Genomic DNA, 23,420 nt, shown 5'->3' on the forward strand with positions numbered 1-23,420 from the left:
CCAGCTGTCACCCGGATCGGCACCTTGGTGGCAGTCGTGACCGCTCTAATCGTGCTGCCTTTACACAGCCTCTTTCTCAAAGGAGCTCAAAGTCTTTTGTGGTTGGGGAGGAGACAGACAGACAGATATGCACTCTCTGGCATTCCAGACCTCTCACTCGAGGACAAGCACGTGCCAGACATTCATCCTTATGACAGACTACTGAGGGAGGCATGGCTCATCATGCCAGGGGAGGGGAAACCAGACCAGGAGGGTTAGTGACTCACTCCAAGTCACACAGCACGTCGGTAGCACCGCTGGGGCTCGGATCTAGGGCGCCCCCTCCCCCCATCCTCCACAGAGCTTGGCCTGGACCACCAACATCAGAGCTGCAGGCAGAGGCGAGTGGGCTGAGAAGATACCCAAAATAGCCCATGTTAACTGACTCTTCCTTTTTTTTTTTCCTTCTGGAATGAAATATTCATTTCTTTCCCATTGTAGCAAAGCTTCGCATAGATTCCCTTCCTGATTGCCATGGTAATCTGACAGAAGGGGGCGGAAGGATGATGGCTTGCTTGGATAGGCGCTTGACAGTGTGAACGGAACCATTCTTGGAAAGGTGGAGACTGGCTTGAACTGTTGAACCATTCCATTTTAAGGTCACTAGGGAGGTAAGACACGTACTCTTAATTTTAGGAAAATAAAGGGTACAGTGCCACTTCATTATTTTCCTGTCACTGGAGTATGCAGAGCTTTATAACATGTTCACCTGGCACCCCGAGGGAGCGTCTTTTCTCTTTTATAGGACATTCCGTTCAGTTTGTCTGGGACTGAATTGTTCTGTTTTGTTTTCTGGTACCTTTAGGGAGCATACATAAGAAAGCTATAATGCAAAGGGAAGCATCCCTCCCGGGCCCCTCATCCATTTGCAGTGATGAAACCAACGAGGCACAAGGACCAAGTGGTGTTTGTTTGTTTGTTCTTTTCTCAAGGATCAAAGGCTTCATGACTGAGGATAGAGTAAGAGAGGTACTATGCAACTGACCAAAGTCCCTCCATCCCGAGTGGAAAGAGCAGATTCCCATCTGTTTGGGCTTTTGGAAGGAACACAGGGCATGAGTGTTGGGGAAAGTGAGGAGGAAACCTCCTGGCTTACCGACGGAGCAGTCGGGACCCATCCAGTTGGGATCACAGCTGCAGAGGCCCGTATCGGGGAGGTAAGTACCATGTCCACTGCACTGGTCTGGGCACTGGACCCTCGCCAGCTCACAGTTGAGGCCACCCCAGCCAGGGCTGCAAAGGCATTCTCCATTTACACAGACCCCATGGCTGGAGCACGTAGGATCCAAGCAATCAACTGAAAAAAAAACAAAGAGGAAAAGTATTGATCACTCATGGGGGATGGGCCATGAAACACCAGCTTACAGCTGAACGGACCAGTGCTGCACCAATTCCTACCCGCCTGCAAGCAAATGGAACAGCCCAGGTAGTACATGGCCCCTTGAAGAATACCCATAAAGAATTAAAGACTTTTTATTTGCTAAAACGCCAAATCTCAAACTTGAAGAGAATGTAAAGGAAAAAGGGGGATTTCTCAAGCAGAATCAGGAGGAACCAAATATAGAGACGTATCATCCAACCTTGAGAACCTTGTACTTAGAAGCATTAGTGTCTTATTGAACCACATCAGGGCTTCTGAGACCGGACCATGAAGGCTGGTGATGTCTCTACGTGTAATACCAAACCCGATCACCCCTCACTTTTGGAGAGAAAAGTAGAGAGGCTCAGTCTAACTTCACTAATACTTGACTACAGAAGGTACCAAAAGATGAAAAAGAAAACCAGTGGCACTCATGCATGAGTCACTTTCCTAATTAAGTTTCACTTAGGCTAAGTCTAAAATTAGTTTTCATTCTCTGAGCACACATCTACTGGAAGAAGTTAGTAAATGTGCAGGATAGAAGAGGTGAAGTTGGGTGTGGAAGTGATCCCAAAGGGGTAACCTTCCTACACATAATCTTAGTAAAATGGATGGGTGAGTCTCTGGCTGTGGCACTGACCTCCCCCCAGACTGTTAATCAGGCGAATTAACGGTCAGATTCCAGTCACTGCTGTTCTTGCCAGTTTCATGGTCTGATTGCTTGGCCCTCTTAGTAATCAGAGTGGCTATACATCCAGTAGAGACTTGAAGTTTATTACTCTGGAATCCACTCAAAGTGAGGAGAGCGGTGAGCTGCAAAGGCCAGTTCTCAGGACAGGACTTTTTGTATGAGAATGTGACCCCAAACTTTGGACATCCATCCAGCCTAAGGATGGACAAATAGGGCTTTTTAGAGGAAGACCAGCGTCCTTAGGTATTCCTAGAAAATGATGCAGTGGCATCTGAACAGAGGGCACTGCACACCGTGGGGTCTGAGTGGTGAACAGGGGTCTTACGTGAGTCTCAGATGGTGCCTTATGCATCAGAGCAATGGTGGGGGGTGGGGTCTTGTCATCTTATTTGACTAAGACATAAACTTCGCTCACTTTAACAGCTTGGAAATCAGGTCTGTTGGCCTAGATTAAAGCCTTTGCTTCTGCCATCAACTGGGGGCACAGCTTGAGGCAGAAATAAGAATTTTCAGCGTTAAGAGATGTTTTTTCAGGATCCCATTTGGACCTTCTCAGGAAGACGTTATTTAGGGAAATCAGTTCAAAACTATTTGAGCCACGGGGAAGCAAAAGCTGCCATTGTTTTTGTTTTTTTTTAATCAGGAATACTCTCAAAAAGGTACATTTCAGTGACTTATTATTAGTTGGAGACATTTATGACGATGTCATTTTCTCTGGTTACAATCACTTTAATGTTGAACTCATTGTCTTGGGGACTATTACTCCTGATGACATGAACCCTTTCTGATATTTTCAAATTTGCTCCATTCAGGAGGGTGGAGCACATCCGATGTAAATGAACTGAAAGATTCAAACACATGGAAGACATTCACAAAGAGGCTGTGCAATGTCTTTAACATCTCATGCCTCTCACAGTCAAGGGAATACAGTAGGTGCTCAATACGTAATTGCTGTGAGGATAAACGGCACACTTTGCCATAAGCATTTGTTGTTAATGAGACGAATTTCCAGTGTGAAGGACTGACAAGAAAGAGAAAAGGGTGCTAACAACGTCTTGCTTTTGGGAAGAATGCTGTGCAATTTGGAATCTGCAAAACATGAACTCATTCATTCAGAATCAATCTTGTCCATATTCTTCTCATAAAAGAAAATCCCGAAGTTCTAGTTTTTCACTCTGTCCCCATTTCAAACACAGCAAAATCAAAATCTACACAAAAATACCTCATGTGCTATGTGCCTCAAAAATCACTCTCCATCTATAATTAGCCACTTAAAATGTTTGGGGAGGTGCCAATAGCTAGGAGTTCTCAAAAAACTGAAAAAAACGATCATATGATCTTTTTCTAAAAGGATGAAATAAAAAGTAATATACCAAAAAAAAAAAAAAAAAAAAAGGAAAGGAAAAAAATGACACTTTTCTTCCAGATAAATTAGCTTTCGCTTCTCTAGCCTGAATTACAGTATGAAGGAAGGAGGAAAATCCACTGAGATTTATTAGCCCTGGAGTGGAATGTCGTCAAACGAACCATTTGTTGTATCTAGAAATATGAGATAACCCTTTCTCAGGTCAGTGAAACCAGTAAACATGCCCTTTGTGCTATATAATCATAGCAGCTGATGGAATAACTAAATTCAGACTTTAAGGGGGGTAGTTTCACTATGAATTTTAAATTTGGTTCCAGTTTCATACGATGGTCTCGTGGCCACCTCCTCAGTGTTCCGCAGGCAGGAGGGAGGATGGCATTTTACAAAGCTTTATAAATAGAAACAGTGTTATACTTAAAAGGGGGACAGTGGCCTTTACCAGCTAAGTACCATGTGCCTTATACCACCAGCCCTCTGGCAGCTGAAATCATTAGAACTCATTTAGTCTTGGGCCCTCTGTAGGTTTGACAAAAAAGGGTTGTGAATGCAATTTTTGTCCCTAAGGATAAAAAAGGAGGTCAAGGAGTTTTACAAACAATATGTACTATAACCCCCTGAAGAACCATGAATTACAGTTATGAAGTTAAATGTCATTGAAAAATGACTCAACCATGAAACTGACATGAAAACATGGCTGACTTAAACTAATATGTCAATTCTTCTCTCGGTCTCACCTTCCCACTCCCCCAGACATCATCGAGTGAAACCTCACGAATCTGTCCTTTCATTTTCTTGTGCAAATCTGCTAATAGTACAACAATGTTTATGCAGCAGAAATGGAGGATGACAACTATTGATTTCATTGCCATGGCCATTTCAGGTAAACTGAACGTTATGACTATGATGACTATCAAAGAAAAAAGCTAAATGGAAGAAAAAGGGCTGATCCAGGCTTTCGGATTCCATTTCCTATTTTGAAAACAGCATATGCATCATCTCGGTTCATTCTTTTGGGGTAGCAGAAATCAATAGAGGCGATTTCATCCTTTCATAATGATCCACGTGGCTTCCTTGTTTTGTTGGATGCTTAATTCATTCTGAACATTTAAATGAGACCAGGTGGGAGAGTGAGAAAGTTGAGAGAGTACTTGAAATCCCACTCATACAGATATGCACAATCTTGACTGGACAGAAAAAATTCTAAGATGGGCAACACCATTGCTCTATCACTATCCTCTTGCCAAATGAGGTACATGCAAAAGGTCATGTTAACCTTGCTTGTCATATGGTTGGCCTCTCCCATGTCTTCAGCCAATGCAGCTTTGCCTCCTGCAGTCCATTTATCTTTAAGAACTTTAACCTTTCAAACAGGGTTATTAAATCAGCACTTCCTCCATCCAAGCTCCCAGTTTGGTTTTATGATGCAGATGGAGGGAGGGAGGCTACCTTTTATTTATTTATTTATTATTTTTATTTATTTTTTTTGCGGTACGTGGGCCTCTCACTGTTGTGGCCTCTCCCGTTGCGGAGCACAGGCTCCAGATGCGCAGGCTCAGCGGCCATGGCTCACGGGCGCAGCCGCTCGTGGCATGTGGGATCTTCCGACCGGGGCACGAACCTGTGTCCCCTGCATCGGCAGGCGGACTCTCAACCACTGCGCCACCAGGGAAGCCCCTACCTTTTATTACAGAGGAAAAATAGAGAGAGAGTTGAGCAAATGAGGATCTGGGGGTGGGGTCACACTTCTGGGCCCCATTAAGGGCACCAGCAGTGATGTATTGGAAAATCTTAGAAGAATAATGTCACAGAAGCTGAGTCTTTGTGGAAATAGTTCTAAAAACTATGAAATGGGAGAAGTCACAAGGGGAGCTTCCGTGTGGGTATCTAAGGGAAAGCCACTGTCATTACTTTGCAGTGAGGGTGGTAATGACTGAGCCAATTCAAAGGGAGGGGAGCAGGCGAGAGATGGAGAGAACCTAGGTTTTTACCTTCCTACTAACTGTGGTTGATTCTTTATAAGGGGAAAAGCAATAGGTGGGCAACTAAAACCATACTCTGGAAGGGCAAATACAGAGGGGGAAGGCTGACAGGCAGCCTGGCCGAGTTCCAGTGCCTTACAGGTCCTAACACCTTGCTACCAAATGACTTCCAGGAGCACTAACCAGAGCAACTAGGACTAGTTAGAGCTGGTTTCCGAACACCTCCGGAGAGGTGCTCTTTCCCTGTATTCCTGTACTTCCTCCCCCAAACCGCCCCCCCCCCCGCCCCCAGCTTCCGATCAGGCTTGGTTTGCCCATGTGTGCTAGCGACCACTTCAAAGCACGCTGCAGTGAGCTCTTCAGGACTCATCAAATCCCAGCCCTCTCGCCGCACGCCCACTCTCCTCTAAGTCTCTGTCACTGTAGGTAACCAGGATCATTTGCCCTACATGGTGTCTCTAAATGACACAGGTACCTATAGTCTTTCAAGCCTGACTGCCTTCTATTGATACTAATTTTTGCAGAAAGATTTACACAGACATATGTGGCTCTGAGATTACCAGGGACAGCTTTAAGGAAAAACGAAAAAAAAGAAAAGAAAACAGCTTTGGGGAAGGGAGGAGGATTAAGGATTCTTGTGTCTTTTCTTCTGGATACCATAATTCCCAATGCAGAGGATTTTAAATAAAGCAGAAAAAAAGAGGAAGATGGGGAAGGGGAAGGAAGGAAAAGGAAAAGAAAGAGCAGGAAGGGGAGGAGAAGCAGAGGGAGACAGAAGACAGAAAACAGAGGAGAAAAAGAAAAGGAGCTAATTAACATAAAGAAGGGGAAAACAAAACAAGTCTTCCAGAGTCAGCTGGGCAAGCCTTCTCTCTTAAGTTCTACAGCTTAAGAAGTCCATCAAAGCCGAGGGGTTTGAAGTGCAAAATGTTGAAACTTCCTTTGCAAAACACGGAGCCAGGACTGGGCTCACTAGCAAAAGTCCAGGCCTGCAAACGCCTCCCGCCCCCATGGCTGCCCAGCCCACCCCTTGGCGCTTACCTTCCTCGCAGTGCTTGCCTTTGAAGCCGGCAGAGCAGACACAGTTGCCATCGATGCAGGAGCCGTGGCCCCCACAGGAAGGATCGATGCACTGATTCAAGGGCACATCGCACTCCGCGCCTTTCCAGCCGCTGTAGCACTGGCATGTCCCTTTAGAGTACTGTCCATTCCCGCTGCACAGGACGGGGCAGGCGGCTGCAAAGAGCAAAGACAGAGCACCGGGTCACAGAGGATGGGGCTGGGGACAGCGCCTGAAGGGCTGTGTCCGTCTAAGGAGGCTGAGCCTGCCGGGCCTCTCGGCTTTGCTTGCAGTGCTCTTGGCTGGGAACTTGGGCCACGGAGGTGCAGAGCCATCTTCAGATAAACAACGGCCACCACAACAAAAATGCTACTAATGACAACTAATAAGAACCTACTGCATAGCACAGGGAACTCTCCTCAATACTCTGTAATGACCTGTATGGGAAAAGAATCTAAAAAAGAGTGGATATATGCATATGTATAACTGATTCACTTTGCTGTACAGCAGAAGCTAACACAATATTGGAAATCAACTATACGCCAATAAAAATTAATTTTAAAAATGCTACTAATAACAGCAGTTACCACCAACTGAATGCTTATTATATGCTGGGCATGGCATAGGATCCTTCACGCGCAATTTACTGCTGAATCATCATGATCAACCAACGAGGTGGGAGGCTAGAATCACGCTCCCATTTTATAGCTGAGGCTCAGATTGGTGAAATTACTTTGCTGGAAATCACAAAGGTCACGAGTGGGGGGCTCCACTGGAAACCAGGTTGCCTGGACTCTAAGCTGTGCCTTTAACTAAGCTGCATGGACATGCGTGTTGCTGCTGTCAGTAATGTGGATCAGAACCCACACATGTACCTGTAGAAGACTTAGAATGGTCTCCCCATCCCCTGACGCGATTACATACCTAATTAGATCGCTTCTTAGTAAAGGCCCCATCCACCTTACCGTGCCCCTTTTGTGGTCATGTTCTATTTAGTTTTTACAGTAATTAATTCTCCTTCCGTGTCTAATTTCCCCAAGATACAGTAAGCTACTCAAGGACAAGACTATGTTTATCACTGTTGATTTCCTTCCAGTGTTGCATTCGTCAATGTTGGCTTGATTGAGTAAGTATGTCTGTTATGTTCCTGACATTCAGGGACTCCCAAGTGGTGGGCGTGTGGGCAAGCACAAAATAGCCATTTATGAAAGGTGTGGAAAGAACAATTTCTAGGGTGGACCTCATGTCGTACATACAATGCCTTTTTCTCGTGAAGTGTGTGTTGACTGTAATTGACCCTAACTGTAAACTGACATGAAACAAAAACATCTCAACAGCTGACATATGATCGAGGGGCTATCCCCACCCCCATATTCTATTTTAGAATAGTTGTACAAACAACCGTTTCCAGTAGAATTCTTATCCTTATGAATCTACCAGAGAAGAAGGATGAGATCAAAAGAGAGAACATCAAAGCTACATGGTAAATTTAGATAAACTCTTTCTAAATGTAGGGAGCATGCCTTCTATTTCCAAGAGACTTGAGCAGAGAGATCTGTAGAGCTGCGACCCATGCTGATTGTCTGAGAGAGGGTAGACCAAAGAGTTTTGAACCAGGGTGCCCAAGATTCAGATTAGAGACCGTGCAAATACCAACAAGTATGAGAAACGATGGGCTTTCTCAAAGTACTGAGAGGGCTTCCAGGACACAGTAAATTGGTTCCATGTCCGTGCCCCATAACACTCATGCTAAGCTTTAGGTCAGGGAGGGCAAATGAGTGCACATGAGCTACTATCCTCCCTTCCTGCACCTCTGCAGGGGCAGATCATGGCATCTTGTCCTCCTGAGCCTAGGAAGAGCCTAAAAACCTTCAATGTAGCGCCCTGGCTGGGACTTGGGAGCAGGTGGAGGTGGCAAGAGAAAACTCACTTGCCATTTCTGATCTAGGTAACACTTGTGGGGTATCTCCTGGTGGGAAGACTAGAATCAGCGTTATTTCTTACCGCACTTCTTCCCCTGCACACTCAAACAGGAAAACAGTAAGAAGCGTGGCTACCCATGCCTAGTGATAAGAGCTGCAAGGGCTGTTTCTGACATGAGGGTTATATATTGAACTTGTCCTGGATGGCAGAGAAAGTTACATCAAATCACCACCAATGGGCTCCCATTGCACTTTCCTTCCACCCAAAAGGTGGAAGAGGGTAGAACGTAAGGAGGAAACAATTATTGTCTTTATTAATTGATAAAACACAGTTAGGTTTATTTACTTTATTCATACTGTAACTGTTTTTCTTCTGCATAGACTCCAAGTGGTGAAAAAAAATTGGATTGTCTAGAAGGTAAGAATGGATTTTATTTAAAACCAGGTGCCTGGGAAGTCAAATTTAAAATATGACCTACTTAAATTACTCAGGGAAAAAAAAGGTAGAGAATAGTCAGGTCAGGGAGTTCTCCACATTCTAAATGCAGCCTTCCTTCAATATGTTTGCTGTATGCTCACCAGGAGGGTGGTAGAAAATGAAAAACACTGTGATGTTCTCCAGAAAGCAGGGCGCTTGACAGGTTCTGCTGATGTCACGTAACAAAAGCCGAAGGCAGGTTAAAGAAGAACGACGCTCTCTCGTAACCCATTTACCATGGGACAGAGGGCAAGTGTCAGATGAGCGCCTTCCAGCGGTCACTGGGCTGACCTGCACGGAGAACTCCTTCCCTCAGGGTAACTGACTCATCCTCAGACACAACTCAACCCAGAGCATCACAGTATGTAAGGCTCAGCTTGATTCTCATGTGAGAGGCTGCGTGAGGTGGGGACCTCCTGCATTAATAACTTTTCTTATAGTTTTACTATCACTAAATCTACAAGATCTTTCTTTTTATGACAGATTATAGGATAAACAATTCTGACTGCACCTGCCTGGAAGTGATAATGGAACACACGTGGAAAGAATAAGGGTTTCGATGCCAGAATGACCTGGGTTCAAATCCTGACCCATCACTTACCAGCCTTGGGATTTTGACAAGATCACTGTACTTCTCTGAGACCCACTTTCCCCATCAAAAAAATTCTCTCTCAGAGTTGATGGTAAGTGTGCTAAAATGCCTGAGGACTCAAAACAGTAGCTGACACCTGGTTTGTAATTAACGGATGTTCCCTTATGAAATTCCAAACTGAATCTCCAGACTGACTTCAAGGGTTAATAAAATTAAAAATGCAGTAGGTCTCAAAGGCGCACACACACACCACCACCACCAGAAAAGCATCAAATAATACTAACAGAAAGACATCATCTTTTTCTTCCCCTAGTCTTCTCCGGTTGTGGGAGGAAGATGGTTCTGGAATCACATGTGGAAAGTTTCATGTCCTCGTCTGTCTCCCCTGTTCCTAAGGCTTTCCAGGAGCACAGCATTGTACATTCAACTTCCTATTTAAACTTAATTAAAATGTTTACACAAAGTCACTATTCCTGTTTTACTAAATCTAGTAAATGGAGGCTCTAAGACTTGCGCAGAAGAAAAATAGACCACTGCCACTAAAGACTGACAAGTTAACAGGCTGATGACAAAAAGAAATGACACCATTTAGATTCACCTAAATGGTGTAAAGCTCATTTCAATGATCAAGCTGGAGCTTTTTTTTTTCCTCCCCCCAAAGTTCTCTGTAAGGGATGAAATGAATTATCAGTGTTATTTACTCAGTGGGAAGTAACAGGACAAGCCACCCGTGTCTGCTGCTTTAAGTTAAAGGGGTCCCACCTACTTGGAGCTTACAGTACAGACACTACCTGGAGAGAAGGTAGAGGGGGTTGAGGAGGCCCAGCCAGCCAGCCAGACAGACAGAGGGAAAAATGCCTGCAACTTGACAAGTCATTTGTGGGCTGGGCTAGATATGCGGAGGGACTTTCGAACAATGTGTCTTTTTAAAAATAGGGTTGCCATATGATTCTGCAATCCCACTTCTGGGCATATATCCAGACACAACTATAATTCGAAAAGATACACGCTCCCCAGTGTTCATAGCAGCACTATTTACAATAGCCAAGACATGGAAACCACCTAAATGATCATCAACTGATGAATGGATGAAGAAGATGTGGTACATATATACAATGGAATACTACTCAGCCATAGAAAGAAGGAGATAATGCCATTTGCAGCAACATGGACGGACCTAGAGATTCTCATACTAAGCGAAGTCAGACAGAGAAAGACAAATACCATATGATATCACTTACATGTGGAATGTCAAACATGACACAAATGAACTTATTTACAAATCAGAAACAGACTCACAGACACAGAGAACAGACTTGTGGTTGCCAAGGGGGAGGGGAGTGGAGGAGGGACGAACTGGGAGTTTGGGATTAGCAGATGCAAACTAGTATATATAGAATGGATAAACAACAAGGTCCTACTGTATAGCACAGGGAACTATATTCAGTATCCTCTGATAAACCATAATGGAAAAGAGTATGAAAAAGAATATATATATGTATAACTGAATCACTTTGCTGTACAGCAGAAATTAACACAACATCATAACTCAACTACACTTCAATAAAATTAAAAAACAAAAAACAAATAATGTGTCTTTTAAAAATGCTTTGCAATCTGATAGAAAACCCTTCTGGAAAAGAGACTTGAGAATACTTGAACCTAGTACTCTGGGTGAAGTGTCAAAATCGTACTAACAATTGGTTGCCTCACATCCCAGTTAGTCAATGAACACTTATGAAGAAGCTAATATGTGCTAGTAGCTGGGTTAGGTGGTGGGGAAAAGGGACAGAGAAACAAAGATGCCTTGAGTCTCCTGAAGGAATTGAGGATATAATACTTGGATCGCGGAGGTGAGGGAAACCAAGTTCAGTGTCCTTGAAACCAAAACTGGTGTCCCATTGTCTTTTGAGACTGTGGACGTAGCTTGGGGCTAAGCCGAAGTCAGGAAAGGCAAGTTTTGCTTCTTGCGCCATCCTTGCCATTGACAATCTATGGGGTTGGCCTGCAAGTTCGTTTGGGTTTTTCCGTAACATCTTACGGTGCGGCGTTAGACACCGTATTTGGCAGACAATAAAGTTTGACCTCTACTGCGCACTACACTCAGAAATAAATCCGATACAGATTAAAGATCCAAATAGAAAAATAAACTACAACAGTATTAGAAAAAATATTGAAGACTAATTTTATTTTCTTGAGAGTGGGATGTATAAAAAAGACATCAATACCAGAAACCAAGAAGATCAGATTTGATCACTTAAAATTTAAATCTTCTACATGATAAAGGAAACACCCTAAACAAAACTGAGGGATGAGCAACACTGGGAAAAAATATTTTCTAACATATTTCACAGAATAATGTTTGATATATGCAATACACAAAGAGCTCTTACAAATCAACAAAAACAGACAAACGAAAACCTGGGCAAAGGACATATAAATATAATTTTACACTGCCAATAAAAGTATGCAAAGATTCTCAGCTTCATTAGCCATTAAATAAGTATAGATAAAAAAATGAGAAATAATCCTTGACTTAGATTTAAAAAGATCTATAGGCTTTTATATATAGAATGGATAAACAAGGTCCTACTGTATAGCACAGAGAACTATACTCAATATCCTATGATAAACCATAATGGAAAAGAATATAAATAAAGAATGTATATATATGTACAACTGAATCACTTTGCTGCACAACGGCAATTAACGCAACACTGTAAATCAACTGTACTTCAATTAAACAAAAAAACAACAAAACAAATCTAAAAGACTGATAACCCTCAACACTGCCATGGCTGAGGGGAAACGGGCTCTGTCACGGTGGGTAGGGGCAGAAATCCAAACTAGTTTCTAGGGGGATCACTTGTCCCTATCTGAAGAGCTGTCTGGCATCCCATGCCCAACGGAGAAGCCTGTCGAGGCTGGTGCCTCAGTTTTCCCTCCCTATTCAATGGTCAGGACAAGAAAGGACTGTTTTTTGTAGGAAGAGTGAGGAGGTTGGAAAGCAGAACTAAGGAGCAATGACGAAAGTATAAATGCAAAGATCACCAGGCATTCTGTTCACGATGATTGGCTCTGAGCAGAACAGCTACCCACCACCTTCCTGCCTGGACCACTCAGACACTCTAGTTGGTCTCGGGGGAGGGGGGCAAGATCCAGCAGGCCCCCCGTGAAGAGAGGAAAGCGAAGGAAGCTTCTGACAGACGGCGGCACAGTCTCTGGCTCAGAGGGCCAAAGTTCAGGTGCACCCACTTCCTCGTTCCCGTTCTGTCAGATGGCATATTAATAAGCCAGGAAGTGATTCAGGGAAGCATTTCCACAAGGACGAAAAACTCATCAGGTGCGTCAGATCTCTGACATTCAGGAGCCATGTGGGGAAAGAAGCACGGGCTGACTTAAGCACCAAAGTATGGATGCTTTAATTAATCCGGGGTGAATTTAATTGCTTTAGTTAAGTGGAAATCGGGTTAAAAATGATGCAGAGCATACTGGGGTGTGTTAAAAACATGACATATGAGTTGGATGAATCGATAAATTAAAAGTGCACAGATGTTTTAATTAAACCCAGGGAAGTTAACGAAGATCGCAAGAGACTTTTAAGCCTATGATTAATTCAACTCATTTAAAATACCTGTAGAGATATGGGGATGCCTCCATTTTGAGAGTTATAAAAGTTCTCAATCGATAAGTGCTTAAGCTGTTCTTAAAAAAGTTTAAGAGTGTGTGTGTGTGTGTGTGTGTGTGTGTGTGTGTGTGTGTGTGTGACTGAACAGCATTAATTATATAATGAATATTTGAAATTTTCAGGGTACACAGTAAGCTTTTTGCAGCTCAAGTCCAGATTGAAGTAGCTTTTCATTCTTATTATGCTTTAAGCATTGAGACCAGCTTGCAAATTATTGGTGTCTCGTCATCCACGAGTGGGAGCTCCCCCAAGACACGAAGGTCTGTTTATTCACTGCCGTCTCCCCAGCAGGTAGAACAATACCAGGCAGTGTAGGCTTGTGAGTTAGCCCGAATTTCCCTTTGGTTTTTACCAGCTGTGTAACTATGGACACTATTTTTCACCTCAATTTCCTTATCTTTAAAATGGGACAAAAATTCCGGATGAAAAACCCATGGTGTTTTTAAGAGGATGAAATGAAGTACTGTCTGTGAAGTGCATGTACAATGCCTGGCACATAATAAGAAATCTATAGATTTGATTTTATTATCATTATTTTTATTAGGAGAAAATTGTTCCAAATCGTCACATCGTAAAGACACAAGAGGGGGGAAACACTCTCTTTCCCAGCACCCATCCCAGCTGACCTCTCTAAAGACTGTTTTTTTTTTCCCAGTACGGAAGTTTTTTTCTAAAACCGGAGTACTTCCCCACCTCTGTACGCATCACACCTACAGCAAGTTTCTCCGGGGTTAGGCACTCTGCTTTGTAAGACTGTTCCGCAACTCATCTAGTAGTTTAAAAGGGAAACAGAAAGCTTTTAGTCTCAGAAGCACTTTGACTTGGGGGAGGGCTGACTGAGGTAGGTCCTGCCAAGTGATTTATGCTTGGTGATGCAACAAGCCTGGGAAACAGCGGGAGTGGCCACGTTCTAGAGGCATGGACTCACATGAGGGCACCACATAAAGGGCACTGCAGCTTCCAAACTGGGGAGGCAGGCATCCTCCACACCTGCTTGGCAAGCTGGGGGGAAGGAAGATAAAAGTGGTAATGCTGCTGCCGTTCAGATCTCTCTGGGCTACATGAGCAGAGTCCAAGGGCAACGTCATCCAGACTCAGACCTGGATGCGCGTGTAAGTCATTTGGGGGATGCCGTGAGAGTGAGATTCTGATCCAGAGGGTCTGGCGTGGGGCCTGAAGGTTTGGATATCTAACAAGCTCTCCGGGCTGATGCTAGCACCCCAGACCTACTGAATCAGAAACTTTGGGGGGCGGGTGGGGAGAAGCCAGCAAGCTGTGAGTTAACAGGGGATTCTGATACATAGGGTTCTAAAGCCATACCTGGGCTAGTACCTTAACTTCTCTGGGCCTCAGTTTCCTTAGCTGTGAAATGGGGATGATAATGATGCAGGATGTGAGGATGACACAAGATCACTCTGGTTAAACCCTTTGCACCGGGCCCGGCACGCACTTTGTGCTGAATATGTGCAGAGGTTCTTCGACCGTTTTATCAAAGGTGACTTCGCCAAGTGTGGAGACACTTTCTGCAAAGCACGAACCAAGGGCTTGGCTTCAAACCCCACCTCCTGGGTTCTTGCTGCCAAGGAATTCCTGCACGTTTTCTCAGGTCAAGGGTGGGACAAAGGAGAGGTGGGATTCAGCCTCGAACTGCAATGGATCATGGAATGGCTCCTGTGGGCAGCAGCCATGGCCCCTGGCCTGTCTGCATTACAGGAGATTGCGGGGAGCAGCTGGGGTGGCAGAGGAAGACAGGTGTGAAAGATGGAGGGTCTGAAGGAACATGCTAGGTGGTTCCAGGAAGGACAGGTGGGATCTGATCATCTTTCACTGAGAGAGGTGAGGCCAGCTGTGAAAGGGGAAAGTGGCTTCTTTGCAAAGGATGCTCTGAGGAAAGCATTTCTCGGGTGGTGGGGATGAAGGGGCTTGTCATCTCTCTCCTGAGCGCAGACGTCCACTAAGGGGAGGAACTGATGGGGAGACGGGTAAGCGGTGGGGTGGGGGGCGGGCAGGGGAGCCAGCCAGGAGAGTCAGGTGGCTGCGCTGTCTGTGAGGGCTTTGAGAGTGAGTGGTCACTGCCCCCCTTTTAGGGGATCTTCCTGCCAAGTTAGGAAAACCAAGTTAGGGCCATAAGCCTCAGAGTCAGACAGACATGGCCTCAAAATCTAGCCTGCAGTGTGACCTTCGGCAAGTAGCCTATCTTCTCTTAAGTCTCTGTTTCTCCTGTAAAATAGGGATAATAACAATGATTTCAAAGGCTTGTGAAGATTAATGCTGGCTAATGTTTATGGAGCATTTAATACATGCCGAGCAGGGTTCTACACGCTTTACATGCATTTACTTTTTAGTCCTCACGGCAATCCATCAGGTAGTACTGCTACTGCCCCCATTTTATGGATGAGACAACAAAGGCCCAGAGAGGTGAAGTAATTTTCTAAAATGGGAACAGTTAACTAGAGGAGCATGGATTCAAGCCGAGCCAATTCACACTCCGCAGCTTCCATTCTTCATAGCTTTGTCCTTCTGAGAGGATGCAGGTAAAGTGCAGAACAAATGGTATTTCTTTTCTGTAAACTGTTGCTCCTTCCTCCCTTTCTTCATTCCTCCATTTCCCCTCCCTCACTTGCTCTCTCCCTTCCTTCATTGAAATTTGTGTCTCGGTGTTGGCTGATTTATCCCTGTGTGATTAATCCAACAAATTTGAATCTTGTTTTCTAGCATTCACTTTGTCTTGTACATTTCCCAGCAATGTTTTCATCTGTATGATCTCTGACCCCTAAATTCAAGCCCCTAGACATTTAGAGAGCACTTACTATCTCCTGGGTGCCAAACTAGGTGCAGGGAGATACCAAGAAAACGGCTGGAAGCTTGTGATCCAGTGGGAGAAACCGATGTCACCCCCCAGCTAGAACATGGCACAGGATGAAGGGCCACTGCCAAGGTGTCGCCAAGTCCTGTGTGACTGCAGGGTTCTCTCTGTGGGCGCATCAGGGAGGTGGTGACCTGGGAGTTTGGTCCTCAAGGATCAGCAGCAGATAGGAAAGTCTGGGAAGGATGAGAACATTCCAGCCAAGAAAGTGGCATGAGTAGAGAGGAAGAAGCAGGGCCGTGGTGTCCATGAGGGACAAGTAGCTGGAATCTATGGTGTATGGGACTTAGTGGGAGATGGTGCCAAAGGAGCTCAGATCATGGAAGACCCTGAACCTCATTCTAAGAAATATGTTATTTATTCTCAGCCTATGGCCCCTGACCACCAGCATCAGGGCCCTACTGGAGGATCATTAAAAATGTGCACGTGCCTGAGCTACACACCAGTCCTACTGCTTCAGAACCGGCTGGCATGGGGGAAGAGCCTGGGAGTACGCATTTATAACAATCTCCCCAGATAAATGTCCTTAAACCAAAGATTGACAACCACTGTGGGAGGCAACTGGGAGCCACTGAAGGTGTTTGGGGAGAGCAGTGTCATGCTCCTAAGAGCTCTGGGAGAACGCCACAGGTGGTGAGTAGGAGAAATGCCATCGGGGAGAGCTGGTGGCCAAGTGAACAGGGCAGTGGCTGTGAGGACAGGAGAACAATGGGTTGAAGGTCGATGAAATAGGAGTTGGCAAATGATAAGATGAGGGAGGTGATAGGATGTCCCAGCTTGGGGCTGGGAGGACAGTGGCTCAGAGCAACAGGCTGCGATGTCAGACAGACTTTGTTTCAAATGCCTGCTTTGCCACTCTCTACCTAGTAAACCCTAGTTTCCTCTCCTTAAGGTTTCTGGGGTTCAAACCCTAATCCTAGTGTGCAACTGCCACACAAACTTGCAAAGCACGTCTTCCCTACACCTCACATCTTCTGAGGTGAATCCATCTCATGGCTGGTCTAGCGTTAAGAGGGCAGGCCAAATTGCTTGGTTTGAATCCTAGCAATACCGCTTATGAGCGGAGTGATTTTGAGCATGTTACTTAACGTCTCTGTGTTTCATTTTCCTCCTCTGTAACAGGGGATCACAGTCATCTATAAAATAGGACAAGTAATGACTTAATGAGATAATTATGCAGTTGCTCAGTGCAGTGGCTGGCTCATAGTAAAATCTCAATACATGTCAGCAACGATGACGACGATGATGATGATTTGACTTTTGTGCCAGCACTTGGCCGAGAAGGACTGAGTAGTGGGTACGTTTGCCAGGTAATGGGAGAAAACTGGCAAGATCCCCATTCTGTCTTTTCAAGGCGCCACACAAACTGGGTAGGAGCGGAGACCAACCCCCAGAAAGAAGACTTCATGTTCCCGTGGTCGTGGCGTTTCTGGGCCTCCCCTGACGGCTGATCTGCAGCGGGCGCTGTCGTTTCTAATCGCTATTAAACACGCATTACCGAACAAGGAAGGCTCTGGTGTGTTAAGTTTCTACTGCAGGTTGGGGCCTTAAGCTCAGCACCAAATATGCCGTCTGAGAAGCCAGTGTCAAAACAAGATCATCAGAAGCCTTGGATGTCTTCCGAAAGGCAAAACTGCTTTACACGCGACCCGAGGAAGCATCTTAAGTCATTGAGAGACCTTTCAATAAAAGTTAATGAAAGAAAAAGGAATCAGAGTTAAAAAGCATCTAGCCCGCAACAAATAGCATAGAAGTATAGTAATGAGAAAGTCATGCAAGGGGATTAGTAATAACAGAAAAAAACATAAACTAAACAATAACTGAATCCTAAGCACGGTTCTAGCTGGACAAGAGAGGCACCTGATGGAAAATGGTACGAGTTATTGGGAAAGAAATGCCATCTTTCCTCAAGCTCTGAATCTGAACAGATTGTTTATTGCATTAAGCAATTAATGAAATTCTATGCTAGAAGACACTATTCAGTGTAGCTCCTTTACTAGACTCTCCCCCCATGGAATTTTCTTCACATTCCCCGATACTAATTGACTATTTTCACAGATCCACACTTCGTTGCTTCATGAACTTCCTTATCGTCTCCTTAATAACATCTATAATAGCATTCAGAGCCCACAACCCAGCATTTTGGACTTAGGCTTCCATTTCCCACTTCCTTATCACGTGCATCCGTCAGACCGGAAGCTCTCAGAAGGCAGGCCCTGGCATTCTTGCCCATCATTGCTTAGTGCAGGCATATGATAAGCGTTTGCTGGACGCACGAATAAGTTTGGTCCCCTTGACTGATTTGGAACAAGGTGTTAGAACCCTCATACATTCTTCTGGGGCGAGGGTCAGTTCCACTTTGACATCTGAGCCCCTCGGAGCCCCCGGTTTGGTGGGGGCTGAGGAACGAATGTCCTGCAAATTCATGCCAACTGCTTCCTCCATTCACTGTGAGGATGTCGTCAGATGCCTGATGCAGACTGTCAGGTTTATCAGGAGACAAGGAGCTGTTGTCTGCACCGCACATCTGAGGGCACGGGAGGTGCAGCATGAGGTCAGGAGAGTAAATCCGCGTTCCTGTCACTCGGACATACACCCGGCCGCTCGGATGTGATGGGAATGTGGCGAATTCTCCCTCTGGCAGGAGGGCCTGAGTATGCCGGCTGCCTGCAGTAGCAGAAACTGGCAGACCCGAGGCATCCTGGGCACAGCTGGCAGTGCAGGAACAAAGGGGAATGTGAGTTTGTGATGCGGGTGGACCTGGGCTCAGGACCTCCTAAGGGCTTTTATCAAGAAAGAAGGGACATGACTGCGGGCCACGGCCGGGAGATGGCATGCACTGTTCAGGGTAGCAGGGGCCTCGGGACCAGCTCTCTCCTGTCTGCACTTGCTAGCTCGATTACCTCACCCTGGCTGCTCCAGGTCACTCCCTGCTAACACCTATGAGCTTCCTGGGCTCAAAAGTTGTTTGTGAGTAGCGATGTGTCATAGTCACTGACAGACTGTGCTGGACCAACAGGATACGGCCACCCAAGCATCTCTGCCTTATGCGTGAGGGGTGAGGGGAAGGTACACACATGCTCACACCCGCAACCACACATACCCTCACACACACAAGCCCATTTGAATCTTTTTCTTGTTAAAGATCAGAAATGCATCTTTGATAGGATTCACTGAGGAGGGCATAGCATCTTGTGAAAAATGCATAACCTCCATCTAATCACGAGTAAACGTCAGACAAACCCGCATCCAGGGACAAGCTAAAAAATACCTGACCAGTATTCTTCAAGACGGTCAAGGTCATGAAAGACAAGAAAAGAGAGAGGAGCCCTCGCAGATTGGAGGGGACTAAGGAGACATGACAACTAAACACAGTGTGGGATCTGGACCAGAAAAAAAAAAAGGACAAAATTGGAAACAAGTCTGTGAATTAGTCAATAGCATCGATCAATGTTAATTTCCTGGTTTCACTAACTGAACTTTGATAATCTAAAATGTTGACATTAGGGGAAGCTGAGTGAACTCTGGGAACTCTATGTACATTTTTGCAACTTGACTGCAAGACAAAAATGCTTTTAATATAAAAAGCTTAAAATATTGGGGGGGTGGTGGTTAAAATAGGATTTATCTCACATTGTTGATATGAAATATGAGATACAGATACATATCAACATATGATATGTTGATATGAGAACAGATAAGATAGTATGTATTATACTATATATATATATAATAGTAATAACTATTAATTGTTATTAAAACTACCCGAAAAGGAGGCTTAAGCGACCACAAGTAAACGAGGAGCTAATCGTTAGGTTTACCCATCTGAAGCTGGTAGAGTTCAATCTGCGTGCCTGTTTTTACTGGGTGCTCGCTATATCACACAGGTGTAGGTAGTGGATTTTGTTATTTTCAGGAGCCCATACTTAGGAGATGAGACGCTCAAGGCTTGAATTTATCTAGGAGCCAGGCTGCTTCACATGTGCCATATATACAGCAGGACCCAATGTGGGGACTCCTGACGTGAAATGAACGTGTGAGAAGCTGACTGGGATTGATTGCTCAGGGCAGCGCAAAGATTCCTTGCTGGAACGCAAATCAAAACTCCGGTGAGGTATCACCTCACACCAGTCTGAACAGCATTAAAAAGTCTACAGATAACAAATGCTGGAGAGGGTGTGGAGAAAAGGGAACCCTCCTACACTGTTGGTGGGAATGTACATGGTGCAGCCACTATGGAGAACAGTATGGAGGTTCCTCAAAAAACTAAAAATAGAGTTGTCATATGAGCTAGCAATCCCTCTCCTGGGCATATATCTGGACAAAACAGTAACTCAAAAAGATACATGCACTCTATGTTCATAGCACACTCTTTACAATAGCTGAGACACGGGAAAAATCTAAATGTCCATCAACAGACGAATGGATAAAGAAGATGTGGTGTACATATACACACAATGGAATATGACTCCGCCATAAAAAAGAATGAAATAATGCGATTTGCAGCAACATGGATGGACCCAGAGATTAACATACCAAGCGAAGTCAGTCAGAAAGAGAAAGACAAATACCATATGATATCACTTATATGAATCTAAAATATGACACAAATGGACATATCTACAAAACAGAAACGGACTCACAGACAGAGATCAGACTTGCGGTTGCCAAGGCAGAGGGGGAGGTGGGAAAGGGATGGATTGGGAGTTTGGGATTAGCAGATGCAAACTAGTATATATAGGATGGATAAACAACAAGGTCCTACTGTATAGCACAGGGAACTATATTCAGTATCCTCTGATAAACCATAATGGCAAAGAATATGAAAAAAAATATAAAACTGAATCACTTCGCTGTACACCAGAAACCAACACAACATTGTAAATCAATTATACTTCAATAAAATTTTAAAAAAAGGGAAATACTCCTTTCTCAGTAGATTTAAAGGCGGCACTAACATTTCCTATTTATTGCAATGGATTCCAATTTTCTCTTTTTTAACTGTTCATTTTGACCTGAGTCCTTTTAAAATAAATTCATCTGTGTAAACCTAATGGGTAGACTCAAAGAAATATGTGAAGGAAATAAAAATTCTGATGGCCCACGAATTCGGCAACAAACATAAAGGTGGTACATGAAAGAGCAAAGTGTGTGAAACAAGGGTTTAGAGTGTTTCCAAACACCATCATTACTAATGAAGTAGCTTAAATTTCAAAAATACTAAGGAAGCAACATCTTTAGGGCAAAGCGGTGGAAGCTTACTCCTGACATTCTTAAGCCAACTTTGCCAAGAATAAATGGGGAAACAAGGAGAAAGCAATTTTAATCTCCAAATGCTTCAATTTTGTCCACTGTAGGCATCAACAGCTGAATTAAAATATACAGGTTCAGAGGCCGATTTCAGGAACAGCTTCTGAGTGTGCAGGAGGAACTACTCTTAACAGCCACTCGATATTTGTTTCGCGAGGATCAATTATATACCATGGCTAATGCACGCTCAGAGCGCGCGCCTGGCCACAGTACAGGTGGTAAATGCAAAACGCACACCAAGAGGCCTTTTAAGCAGCCAAATGCACACCCCATTACAGATCCATAATGCAGAATGGACGCTCATCTGCAAATGGATCGAGAGTGAAGAGTTCTTAAATGGCCGGGGTACTTAGGGCTGAAAGGCTGATCCCTGGATGTGCAGTCAGAGCACACACGTTTTTTGGGGATTAATAATACATTGATGTGTGTCAGTGTTAATATACATTTACAGCTCACAGGCCCTGCAGCTGAGGGTTCAGCCCATTTGCAGCCACAGATAAAAGGACTATTCTGTCCTTCCTCTCATTAAGGCCTTCACTCCTAGGAAATTAGATTACGCGAGGAAAGCCATTCGAATGCTACTGAGGTTTTCCCTCCTTGAAAGCCTTCGTTCTGAAAAGTACATGGCAACCGTGCGGCAGGGTGTCATCTACCTGCCTCATCAGAGCCCTTCAGAACCGGAGCAAAGGGCTGGCTGCGAGGAACACCAGGCTCCAGGGTCTGCTTGGGCATGTGTCCACGTGCCCCGGGGCAGAGCGTGCCAAGGAGCGAAGCAGCTTCGTGCTCTCTTCTCCTTTTGCGTCTGACAGGTTTTACCAAACCTTTATGAATGTATCCATAGGTGGTGTCATCTAGGAATGAGTCTCACACACGCGCAACCAAATCCAGAACTTCAGGCACTTAAAAGAGTCCTAGTCACTGATCAGTCAGCATTCAGAAGGATGGGCACCGCAAATCTTTGAAATACTGTGAGTATCTGAAATACGATTTCCCCAAGCCATTGTGATTTAGCTTTTCCAGAGCGGCTTGACTAATGACTGCCTCTCTCTCAGAACGTCAAGGTAGGATGCTCTTTTAATGAGGAGCACATAAAAGGATGAAAATATTATATGAATGTATAAGTAAATATACTATGACCTATGTAAATAAAAGATGGTAAGACTAAACCCTCCGAGTGCTCACAGTGTGTTCTGCTAAGAGCTTGGGGTGTGTTCTTGCATTCCATCCTCAGGATGAATTTAGGAAGGAATTCCCCACTTTCCCAGAGGAGGAAACGGAGATTCAGAAACGTTAGATCACTTGTTCAAGATCACAGAGATCCTGAATGGCTGAGCTTGGGATTGGAACCCAGGAATGCCTGACTCCTGAGCAAGGGCCTGGAACCTCTCCATCACTGTTTTTCAGACTCACTGGCGGGTGGGGAATCAGCGTAGTCAGTGTATTTCATTAATAAAAAGTGAAACGGTACAGAATAGAAAAGAAACATGAAGTGTTGTTTGTGAACGTCTCATTTTAATTTTACGGTTGTATTTATCTAGAATGTACACTTGTGTGTGTGTGTGTGTGTGTGTGTGTGTGTGTGTGTGTGTGTGCACATACCATGTCTAAAAAGTGTGAGAAACTCTGCTCTCCGCTGCACTCGCCTCTGATCGCACTGCTTGAAGGTCAGGCTCAAGGTCTCTTGCTAGCTAGGTAGGCAGCCCTAAGTCCTCTGTTCTTGTGAGAGTCATTTTCTTTCCTATAATACTTTCCCCCCCAAGAATCCCAGGGCCCCCATCATCCTGTGCAAAGCAGTGTAGATAAATTAATAATACAATTTAAAACCAATTCAGCCAAGATAAATAGCACTCCCCAGATTAAGAGCATAGCTGGCCAGAATGAATGAAATTTACTAACCCTGAGATGCTTAATCTTCCATTTCATGGACGTTAATGATTATAAGAAAGGAGCGATGGTAATTCACTTCTGCTTTTACAGGAAATCTAACCATCTCATTTTTAGCAAGTCTTTCTTCTCAGCACACCTCAATGGCAAGGATACCTGCCCTGCTCTCACAGGTATACTGGCCA

The 23,420-nt window shown here is 44.6% G+C and overlaps 1 protein-coding gene across 3 annotated transcripts in view; it reads right to left on the bottom strand.

Moving 5' to 3' along the window:
- TENM2 (teneurin transmembrane protein 2) overlaps nt 1-23,420 on the bottom strand; it is a gene marked incomplete at both ends in the record, with an annotated part of 1,201,679 nt that overhangs the window by 157,914 nt on the left and 1,020,345 nt on the right. For all 3 annotated transcript variants that reach the window (XM_082835729.1, XM_082835731.1, XM_082835730.1), the window contains 2 exons: nt 1,136-1,336; nt 6,477-6,671. In XM_082835729.1, the coding sequence (XP_082691855.1) occupies nt 1,136-1,336; nt 6,477-6,671 (396 nt within the window). The remainder of the gene's footprint in view (nt 1-1,135; nt 1,337-6,476; nt 6,672-23,420) is intronic.

The sequence above is a fragment of the Leucopleurus acutus genome (genome assembly GCF_964270905.1).
Source record: "Leucopleurus acutus genome assembly, chromosome: 3".
In the NCBI taxonomy this organism is placed as follows: Eukaryota; Metazoa; Chordata; class Mammalia; order Artiodactyla; family Delphinidae; genus Leucopleurus; species Leucopleurus acutus.